General features: G+C 39.2%; 1 protein-coding gene across 1 annotated transcript; it reads left to right on the top strand.

The window, feature by feature from the left end:
• Window positions 1-5,318: 5,318 nt before the first annotated feature.
• Window positions 5,319-6,531, top strand: LOC110258140 (olfactory receptor 4P4-like). Its single transcript, XM_021081299.1, has one exon. The coding sequence runs from the start codon at window positions 5,551-5,553 to the stop codon at window positions 6,529-6,531; it is 981 nt and encodes a 326-aa protein (XP_020936958.1). The 5' UTR covers window positions 5,319-5,550.
• The last annotated feature ends 5,092 nt before the right edge of the window (window positions 6,532-11,623 follow it).

The following is an 11,623-nucleotide window of genomic DNA, read 5'->3' as shown; positions in this document are numbered from 1 at the left end:
TCTTCCTGCTTAATTTTTGCATGCATGTGTCTATATAAAGTCATCTCTTTGAACAGCTATATAATCACCTATCCTTATCTGCTTTTTTCCCCAAATAAATTATTTTTCCATGAATATATATTCTGAAAAATGTATCTGCTTGGTAACTATCTCTTTTATTTTATTTTATTTTTTTGTCTTTGTTGTTGTTGTTGCTATTTCTTGGGCCGCTCCCACGGCATATGGAGGTTCCCAGGCTAGGGGTCGAATCGGAGCTGTAGCCACCAGCCTACACCAGAGCCACAGCAACGCGGGATCCGAGCCGCGTCTGCAATCTACACCACAGCTCACGGCAACGCCGGATCATTAACCCACTGAGCAAGGGCAGGGACCGAACCTACAACCTCATGGTTCCTAGTCAGATTCGTTAACCACTGCGCTACGACGGGAACTCCGGTAACTATCTCTTTTATAACCTTTTCTGGCTTCTAAGCCTATCGGCTGTGTCATGTTACAATTTGGCATTTTCACTGTTCACAAAAAAACATTAAGTCTGTTTTAGCAGAAAATGACAATGGAAATGCCCTCTGGAAATCCTGGTTTTCAAACCTGGGACTGTTAGATGCTAGGATAGGAGGCAAAGAGAATTTTAGAATATTTTGCAACATATTTTGGATAGAAAAGCCAAGATAAAAAATAAAAGTTGGAAATATTAAATAGTTAAATAAAACAAGAAAGAAGCACAATAAAGATGATAAAAATGACGATTGATAAATTACTTAGTCAGTCTCTTGATATTAAAAAATAGGTCTTGGCAACTGAACGTGTCCATGGAAATTATGGTTCCTCATTTTCTTAAGAGGAAATAGATACTCAACAAATATGAGGTGCTTTCCCCTAAACCACATAATCAGGAAGTGGCAGGTAAGGAGCAGAATCTACATGTCCTTTCCTCATGTGTCTTAGGTCTGTCATGATGTGCAGTAATCCCTGATATTTGAAATAAATTGGGTAGTATAGTAGGAAATGTCAGTGGCCACAGTTGGAGAAGTTCAAATTGTATAACTAATAGCTATTTCTTCAACAAAGATCATAATTTATTATTCAAACGGAAAAAAATGCAGCAAACTAAAAATGACCTATGTAAAATATATGAACAAAATAAGTCTTTTCTTGAAGGGTTTGATCCAAGTATTCCTACTTATAAAAGGGAGATTATCTTTTGTAAGGTTCTGGAGGTCTTCATAAATGAATTTTTACCTTGATTTCAGTTCTCTCACTTGTGAAATAGTAACTTCTATTACGTACCCCATTTCCTGGTAGTTACTCAGGGATTTTCAGTAGTGGCCAATTGTTGAACTAGTTCCTAACTTCTCTAGAAATTTATATTCAGTGGCATGTTAAACTCATTGAAGACAATTTATTCCTGAGCTCCCTTTGTTTTATGCATAGGGAAACATTGATAGGATATGAGTCCTTTTTTGAATTAATAATGAAAGAGTTAATATTCAGTTAGTTCTTGTAATGTATCAGATGTACATATCTGTATCTAAATGCTTTATAGGGATCTTTTAATTGGATTCTCACGAGACTCCTATGTGGTAGGTACTATTATTATCACTGTTTTCAGTTGGAAAAACAACAACAGCAAAACAACAAACAAGCCTCAGAGAATACATAACATGACTAATATTCATCAGTTAGGTAGAGGGACATATGCTGAAACCCATTTGGTGTAACTCAAGCACCCTCACTTACCACGTTAACCTGCCTTCCTTGCAAGTACAATTGCCAATTGTATTTTAGAAATAAAGATTAGTCAGTCTTTTTTCCTAAGAAACATTTTCTGGGGGATGGAGGAAATCAAAATAACGCTGAAAATAAGGACTTGGGTGGTTGCAGTTGTTTTTCACTTTTTGTTCCTTTTAGATTCTGTGTTAAGGCAGAGTGAACATGAGTTTCTTTTTTTTTAATTAACTAATTAATTAATTTATTTATTTCTATCTTTTTGCCTTTTCTAGGACTGCTCCCACGGCATATGGAGTTTCCCAGGCTAGGGGTCAAATCGGAGCTGTATCCGCCAGCCTACACCAGAGCCACAGCAATGGAGGATCCCAGCTGTGTCTGCAACCTACACCACAGCTAACAGCAACACTGGATCCTTAACCCACTGAGCAAGGGCAGGGATCGAACCTGCAACCTCATGGTTCCTAGTTGGATTTGTTAACCACTGCGCCACCAAGGGAACGCCAAACATGAGTTTCTTAACTGTTCCTTTTAGAATGCTTTCCAGTGTAGGTTTTTTAATTGAACTTGTAGAAGAGCTGATGTTTTCAGTTAATTAAAAGCAGTAGATATGAATGTCCTTTCCACTGAATGCACCACATATCGGATAGCTTTTGTGTAGCACAACCTAAGTATTCAGCATCCTCTGTTCCAAATGTATTGTTTTCTTCCATTAAAACTATAATAAGAGTCAGTATTAGTTCAGCAAAACAAAGAGGCAGGAAAAAGAGCAAATGATAAATTTGAGTCTTCAATAATAATGGCTATTACATTTAACAAAAGATCTTGGGATTTACTTAAATCTTATCACATTTACTCAAGTATAAATAGACTTTTTAATGCTGATGTGAAAATGGTATTGGGGTTCCCGCATGGGTCAGACTGGTATCCATGATGATGCAGGTTCGACCCCTGGCCTCACTCAGTGGGTGAAGGATCCTGCATTGTCACGAGCTGTGGTGTATGTTGCAAACATGTCTTGGATCCTGCAGGCTGTGGCTGTGGCATAGGCTGGCAGCTGTAGCTCTGATTCAACCCCTAGCCAGGGAACTTCCATATAATGAGGTTGTGGCCCTAAAAGATGAAAATATATATATATCATGGCCACAGGAGCAGTGCAAAAAAAAAAGCAAGAAAAGAACATATCATGTAAAAGGAGATGAAGATATTGATGTAAATGTCAATGCATAATGTATAGATGTGTCCTGTTTCCTTATATCAGATATCTCCTTATAGAGGATGGGAAGGGGAATAGAAATGTATCAGTCTGTTTTGTTTACATCTTTTATGACAACTTATGGCATACAGTGCTCAGGGAGTAACATCCATGTCCACATTTACTAGAGTACTTGGGGAAAAAAAGTGCTAAGTAATGAGGAATGAGTTATGTATGTTTCCTGAATTCTAGGAAAAGACTGTGGTTTATGTTTTACTTTAATAGCATTCATTATGTACTGTATTTCTCTTAAACCATATTACAAAATAATGAGTCTTAAAATTAATTATGGAAGTAATACTCAAATGTGTTGTCTTTTTTGTTTGTTTTCAGTGCCACCAATTACTTTATTTTATTTTTTAAGTGAAAGTAGAGTTGATTTACAATGTTGTGCCAATTTCTGAAGACATCAAAATATATACCACTAAAATCCCTTTTGGCCATCACTTTATTTCTGAGAAGTAAATCTTTCCTTCCTCATGTTTTCCTATTGATTTATAAGCACAGATGTTCTTGTAGAAACTACACAGTATTCAGTGGATGTTATTTTTAACATACAAGCTATTATACTGTGTTTATCTTTGAGGACCTTTTTGTATTTTGCATTCAAAACATATCTTAGTGATGTGTGCCATAGTTGTGTGCAACATTAAAATTTCTGCATAGTTTTCCATTGTAATAACACACCGCACCTTATTTCCATTCTATTTTCAGGTATTAAGATCGTTTCCATTTTCCCAGCTGGAATAAGTCTGCATTAAATATCCTTTTGTGCATTTTCTGTGGAGGTTATACTAGGTCACTCATCAAAATGTTATATGAACAGGCTTTGTATTTTATTCTCACAAAATGACCCTAGCCACAACAGTGATAATGCTGGATCCTTACCCTGCGAGGCCATCAGCGAACACCCATAAATCCTTTTTAATTATTTCTCAAATATTTGTTCTAGTTTTGTTCAATGCATCTGCATCTTTCAACTATCTAGAATATGATTTTTCTGTGTCTTTTGAGGTATTTCACTCCTCCACAGGGAGATCCAAAATCTTAAACATCAGTTGCTGAAAAGTCATTATTTCACATCAATTTCAAATGTCAAATTAGGCATAGAATAAATTCCAATATATTTTTATTTATTTATTTTTAAAAGAAAATTTGTTTTTAATTTATTTTTTAATTGTTATTTCCCTCAACATACTTTTTTTTTTTACTGTGTTTAAGTCCAGCAATTTTCTTTACCAACAACACTTTCACTGACCTAGCTTTTTAATATGCTTCAGTTCTGAAAGGTATGTCTATCTTTTTGTCCTTTCTTTGCAAAAGTTAGGCTCACTACTTTGGATATTAATAGTTTCTGAATTCTGGAATCACATTCTCTAATTTCATGGACTATTTTGTCAGGACTTTCGTTTTCCTTATTAAATGTGATGGTTAATTTAGGAAAAGACTTTTTTTTAAAAAAAGTCAGATGTAACAAAGTGCAGTGTGTAGTTGCTGTTATAACCTTCACAAACAGGCTGACAAATGTTATCAATGTGTAGGGTTTATCATTTTATAAAACTGAGCCTTGACGTTAGAGTTTTTGTAATACATTCTAGGTCATGTTACAAAAGGGAAGGAGGAGATGTGGTGCTATGTTTTGCACCAAAGAAATATTTCCTTTTCAACTAATATATTCCAGGACTCAATCCCATGGGCATATGATGAGCCTGGCAAGGAGGAGATTCAATTCAAAGACAATCAAGTTGATGGAAAGAATTGAGTGAAAAAGCATCTCTGAATGCCATCTGCCCCTCCAAGGGTGCTGTCACAAAAGGAAGTGCCTGAAAGTGTGACCAAAGGACAAAAATGATGAGATCTCCTGGGTTAGACTGGAAGTGAACTGGGAAGTAAGGGTGATTTCAGGAAGCCATAAATGTCTTAGAAGCCCATACAATGGAGCCTTTTTCACCAAAGATGTTATTGTTACTCTTTTCCTCTCTCCATTTTAAAAAGGTTCATGAAAAATATTTCAGGCACTTTCTGAAACTGTCACCCAGATATTTAAAATTATGACCTCATGGAACTTTAGTGCCATGACAAAACTTTTGGAACTTAGCACAGATGTAGTCACTGGGAAGGGCTAAGAATTAGAGTGACCTTCTGGCCCTTGAAGAACAGACAGCCCCAGAACTCTTTCATATATAACAGAGACTCAAAAATCACTCTCAAAGTTTAATACTGAAAGTGCACTCCAAAATTGACCCCCAAAAGGAGTGTTTCATCTTTTAAATACTTACCCTGCTATTCACAGTCAGTGTGAGGCATTGAAGTTCATCGGCATTGCAATGATTTGATTATTGGTGCTGTGACTGTCACCATATGTCTGCTCTAATAGATGTAACTTGTGAGTAGTGACACTATTTTGTATCTTGCTGTACCCTTGCATCAAGATAGTGATTTGTAATATAATAGGCAACTGACGTATATTAGTTGACTAACTGAATGACTTTTAAAATAGATAATTTCAAAAAGTAGCATGTTTCAAGCATACTAACTTCCTCTTCGAAACGATTAAATGCTCAGAAGCCATGGGACATGAAAACATCACAGAATTCATCCTCCTGGGTCTTTTTAGTGATGAGAAGGTGAAGGTTGCCTGCTTGGTGCTGTTCTCACTTTGCTACATTGCAATCCTCTCAGGAAATCTGCTCATTCTCCTCACCATCCGGGGAAGCCGCCTCAGTGAACAGCCCATGTACTTTTTCCTCAGCTACTTGTCCTTTGTGGACGTCTGCTTTACCTCCACCGTGGCCCCCAAACTCATCACCGACTTATTGGCCCAGCAGAAGATCATCTCCTACAACAGCTGCATGGCCCAGATGTTTTTTGCCCACTTCTTTGGGGCCACTGAGATCTTCATCTTGGTGGCCATGGCCTATGACCGCTACGCAGCCATCTGCCGACCTCTTCACTACATGGTCATCATGAACAGCCAGGTGTGCGATGTCCTCATAGTGGCTTCTGCTCTCGGAGCATTTATCCATTCAATCCTGCAGGTGCTGATTGTTCTCGGACTTCCCTTCTGTGGCCCCAATCAGATAGACCACTATTTCTGTGATGTGTTCCCCTTGCTGAAGCTGGCCTGCGCCGACACTAGCCTGTGGGTGATCGCAATCATTACCACCACAGGGGGGCTGTCCATTTTGACCTTTGTGGCCTTGGTCATTTCTTACGTCATCATCCTGTCCACTCTACGGACCCGCTCCTCCGAGGGCCGCCGCAAAGCCCTCTCCACCTGTGGCTTCCACGTCACCGTCGTGTTCTTGTTCTTCTTGCCCCTCATCTTCACCTATGTCCCCAGGGCTGATTCTGTCGGTAATGACAAGATTTTTGCCCTGTTTTACACCGTGATCGCCCCCATGTTCAACCCTCTCATCTACACACTGAGAAACACAGACATGCAGAATGCCATGAGGAAAGTGTGGTGCCGAGACAACCTCCCCAAAGGGAAGCGTAGCCTCTGGGGTGTGTGCCCTTTGCCGGATCTGTTCTGTCCGCAGAACCATTAACGCGAACACACGCAGCGGGCACAGGGAGGTTCTGTGCTGCCAGCAAAAGTTGCAAGCCTTGAAGAGAGAGGGCCCCTCTGCCACTTCACTTTTCTTGTTTTTTGCTTTCTTCCTTTCTTTTTTTTTAATCTTTTTAGGGCCGCACATGTGGCATATGGAAGTTCCCAGGCTAGGGATCAAATTGGAGATGTAACTTCGACCTACTCCACTGCTTGCAGCAACGCTGGATCCTTACCCCACTGAGCGAGTCCAGGGATCAAACCCGAATCCTCATGGATACTAGTCAGGTTCTTAACCTGCTGAGACACAATGGGAACTCTTTTGTCACTTTACATTTTTGAGACTGTACCGGGGGAGTAGATCTGACACTCTGGAACTTATGACTAACATTCTGGAGCATTCTGTCCTTAACAATCACTGAGATAGTGGGCATCAAAGCACTTTTGTCAGGGCAAATTACGAAGACTGCAAGATTTAGCAGGTGTGGCCATCTTAACTGAGACCCCTCTCACAGAGCTGTCCTAAACACCTCCATATTTTTAAGGCTTCCACTGCAATATTTTAAAAAAATCAATGTGAAACATTTCACAAGTGTTTTATACTTTAATTCTTTCAGTAACACATTGCGCTTCTAAAAAATGCAATATAAATATACTACTCATACCATATTTACAGACATTAATTAATTCTTAGTGCCTTATCAGTGGTAATTAGAAGTTTTAAATTGGATAATGAACTATTTTTTCAATCTTAGACATGTAATTTTGTTATGTTATTTACCAGCTCTTTTTTTTTTTTTGGATCAATGTCTTTAGTTTGTGAGGAAAAAATTATGGAGACTTGCCAGGGCCCTCAAGTTATGGCAGAGCTGAGTCTCCTAATTCCCACTCCAGGATTCTTCCCACCATAGTCCCTTCCTGACATAGCTGCACCTTGAACGCCTCCATTGACAGGGATCTCACCACATCCTGAGGTTGCCCAGGACATGGTTTTGAAGTTTTAGTGTTAGAAATGTCTTCTGAAAATTGAGCCAGAACCTGCTTGCCCCTAATTTCTGTCTTTCCTTCTTGTTCTTCCCCCGTAAGTCATGCAGAGGACAACTGGTTCTAGATAGGGTTTCTCAGTCTCTGGGGCCAGAGGAGTTTTTGTTGTGTGTGTTTTGGGGGGGGAAGCTGGTGTGGGGGTGGTGTAGGAGTATAGGAGGAGTTTGTGCATTGTAGGACTGGAACAGAATTCCTGGACTTGACCTCCTGGATCCTGCACCCTCTCAGTCATGACATCAAGTTTCTCTAGACATTTGCCATGTGCCCGCTGGGCATAAAATCACCCCGGTAAAGAGCCACCATTCTATAGGAATGACAGTCCAAGGTTTCAGGGTCTCTCAGGAGGCCAGAAGGAGCTAGCTCCGTTGTCTCCACCCAAAGAAGCGAGCACCATAGCTGAGGGAGGCTGGCTGCCTACTTAGGTATTTAGAATTTGTTTTTTTATTATTTATTATATATTATTCATTTTATTATTTATTATTATTTTATCAATTATTATTTTAATATGTGTCCTATTGCTTTGTTTATTATTTGTTATTAGTTTTTATTTTTTATTATTCCTGTCCCTCATGCCCATTCGCTCCTGTTTGGCCTTTTATACTGCTCCTTACAAAGCACCTTACACTAAGTATACTAGAGGTTTTACCAATTTGAGACTATGCCTCCCACTCCTACGTCTATTCTTGGATAAATCAGCTCAATAATGCTGTGTAACTGCCATTCCTAAACTCACAGCTTAAACAATAGGCATGGAAACGTCTTGCTCATGTGTCTTTGGGTCAATTTGGGTTCAGCTACTGAGGTCAGGCTTGACTGGGCTTAATTCCAAACTGTAGAGTAGGCTCAGATACACTTCATGTTGTTCCATTTTTCTTGAAAATTCAATGGAAGTGGTAGGTTGGTCTGTGGAAATTGAAATTATATATCTGTACAGGTGATGTGGGTCTGTATCACTGACTCTCATTGAGTGCATAAGAGGATGTACAGTGTTGCCTCTCTCTACTCTGTGGTGCACACACCTTGTGGATTTTTTATACTCAGAGTGTGGAATAAGAACTATTTCAAAGATGTGTATTAAGAGATGAAGTTACATTACACCCCAAAACACAAAACAAAACAGGACACCAGGTAAGAACTGGATGTCAGAATACTGTCCAAATGAGGCATTCCCAATCAGTTACTATTTTTAAAAAAGTCGTGAAAATTCTGGAGGCTCCGACAGGTGATAGATGTTTCCATCTCTTGGATATGTTCAAAAGAGGGAAGGGATACTATCCTGTGGAGGCACATGAAAGCTATCTTTACATAGTCCATTGAGCAGTGCAGGAAAAGTGTTTTGAATATTTTATGCTCTTCCAGGGGACAGGAATATAACCACTAGTTAGAAGATGTGTTTTTATTGTCTTCTACTATGAAATGAACTAGTTTACTCATTTAGAAAATGAGAAGTATTACCATTTATTTTCATCAGGGAAGTCTAATCAAAGTCACATCTACCTACTACTTCTAACAGTGAGATTAAAAAGCTCTACCACTGGCAGCCAATGTTGGGATGATCATACATCTATAAAACAAAATGATGTTGTTGACAAGATTCACCCCCACTGAAACTGGGGAGAGTTGAGTTCTTGGTCATTGCTTTCCAAAGAACCAGGCAGACATTCGGAGCTACTTTGATTGGAATTGATTCCGAGGAACTTTTGTGAACAGGAATACATTCATGAACTCAATGGTAGAAACTTGAAAACCATTTCGTATGTTCTGTTTGTTTGTCTTTGAGAGTACTGAATCTGTCAGCTTTTACCTTCCAAGCGACTTCAGACCATCAACGTCCCTACTGTCCCTTGGTAGTCAAGGCTTTCATGCAGAGACATAAAAGGAAGAGCATTGTGAGAACACATCAAATGGATAGCAACTGATTCATCCCAGAGTTTTCTAAATATACTTCAATTTTAGGTCTCTTTGTGTTATAGCAGAAAGATGGGACTCTATATCTGAAAGTAAGTCTCTTGGGGTCTTATTGATCCATAGACCCCTTGTGCTCTAAGAACATCAACTAGCTCCAGTGTTTCCAAGTCTAAGGTCTTGGATGTACCCTTGCCTGGATAAAAATTATCAGAGGTGCTTTTTAAAATGCAGATTTGTGGAGCCCCTCTAACACTAGCCTACTGGATCAGAAATTCTTGGAATAGATGCTTTCATCTATTCAGAAACCTCTCAAGATGATTTCAATGATCAGACAAGTATGAGAAGCACCAACCTATGGACCACCTTAAAATTGAGCAAATGGAGGTTCATGGAGAGGCAGTGAATGTATGTCCAAGGAGGGACAATAAGCATGGGTTTGTGTGGCCCAGGGCAAGGATCTCTTAATTATGACTTAGAATCTAGGTATCTTCTTCCTTTTTGTCTTTCTTAATTCTGTGAATGCTTCATCATTAGAGATCATTTTTAAGGCACTACATACAGTCCTCAATATAATGTGTGAGTGCAAAACACACACACTCCATGACCATAAACACAGACCCAGGTATGGACAGCAATTTAAATAATAAGATTTGTGGAAAAGACAATGAAACAAGGGCAGAGAGATAATCTGTGATGTGATCTCAGGTTGGGTGAAGTGAAGGAGGAATATAGCTCCAGGAAGTGTCAGTTCACATAAGAAAGATATGTTTATTTGTCCAGAACAAATGTCTCTGGAATCAACAGCTGAAAATCAGGTCATGCTGGTCAAGGAAGCAATGATAAATGGCTCACGGTTTTCAGTAAAGCTGCTTGGTTCAACAGTGGAGGGAATATGGTTTCCCAACCATGCATTTCAGAAAGTCGTGTTGACCCTCTTGATTGAGGCACAATCATATATTTGTTACAAATATTTTGTTTTCATTCAGTTTCTTGAGGGTTTCCTGTGAGTCACCTTACATTAATAGGGACAGGATCTCTGGCTACAGAGTACAAGTAAGGATGAGAGTCAATTAGCAGAAGCACATAGATGGGATGTTACAGTTAAACTGGGGATCGTAGAGGTAATTTTTTTCAATTTACTTATTGTTTGCATGAAGAAAGTGAGCTAGAGAAAGAAAAAAGCTTTTTCTCCAAACCAGAGGACAAGGACAGACCTTTTGTTTTCCAAGTCTGTTCTTTATCTCGCTGGCATTCTGCACATACCCCTCCCCCATCCCAACCTCAGGAAACTTAGTTTTCACCGTTTTAGAGGATTTGTGTCAGAACATCTCAGATCTGTCAGTTTCCATGCAACCTTTCATTCATTCAGCATATACCTTTGAGTGTGCAATATGTAACAAGCACAGTTTTAAATACTAGAAAACAGCCTTGCTTCACAGAGGACTCTCAATTCTTTAAAGACATTGACAAACGGGGGAAATGGGAAGGAGAAAATCTTGGTGCTGAGTATGATCATGCTGAGCTTCTGAGTTTAATAAGATTTCTTTGTCTTAGATATTTTAGAACATCATGCTTATGGACTTCTCAAACAAATGAAATAATAGTGATTTAAAAATACCTTACTTGTATAGAACATTTAATTCTCTTAGTTGCTCCTCCCCCCCCAAAAAAAAATCCCCGTGAGGTTATTATTGTCTTCCCTGTGCAGATGAGACCATCGAAGATCATCCACCTTGTATTGTTACTTCCAACTATTTACCTTTTGCTCCCAGAAAACCCACCTGCCCCACAGTTTCTTCATTGCATTTTTTACTTGTGCATTCTCAGTGTATAAATCAGGGGGTTTAACATAGGGTGATGATGGTATAAAACACAGCCACCATCTTATCCTCTGAAAAGGTAGTTTCAGGACGCATATACATGAATGTACAGGGACCAAAAAGATGATGACCACAGCAATGTGGGAGCCACAGGTGGAGAGAGCTTTGCGCCTGCCTTCTGCTGACTGCTTTCTCAGGAACACCAGGATGAGGATGTAGGAGAAGAGCAAGATAACAAAGCTCACCAGAGTGATGATACCACTGTTGGCTATCACAACAACACCAACGACATATGTCTTGCAGCAATTTCACAGAGTGAAT

This window comes from Sus scrofa, unplaced genomic scaffold (genome assembly GCF_000003025.6).
Source record: "Sus scrofa isolate TJ Tabasco breed Duroc unplaced genomic scaffold, Sscrofa11.1 Contig1409, whole genome shotgun sequence".
In the NCBI taxonomy this organism is placed as follows: domain Eukaryota; kingdom Metazoa; phylum Chordata; class Mammalia; order Artiodactyla; family Suidae; genus Sus; species Sus scrofa.
The sequence above is the reverse complement of the archived record's forward strand: the minus strand, read 5'-3'. Positions and strand labels throughout refer to the sequence as shown.

What these genes read in the sequence shown, in the direction of transcription:
- LOC110258140 (XM_021081299.1), top strand. Translation starts at nt 5,551, where the DNA reads ATGGGACATGAAAACATCACAGAATTCATCCTCCTGGGTCTTTTTAGT.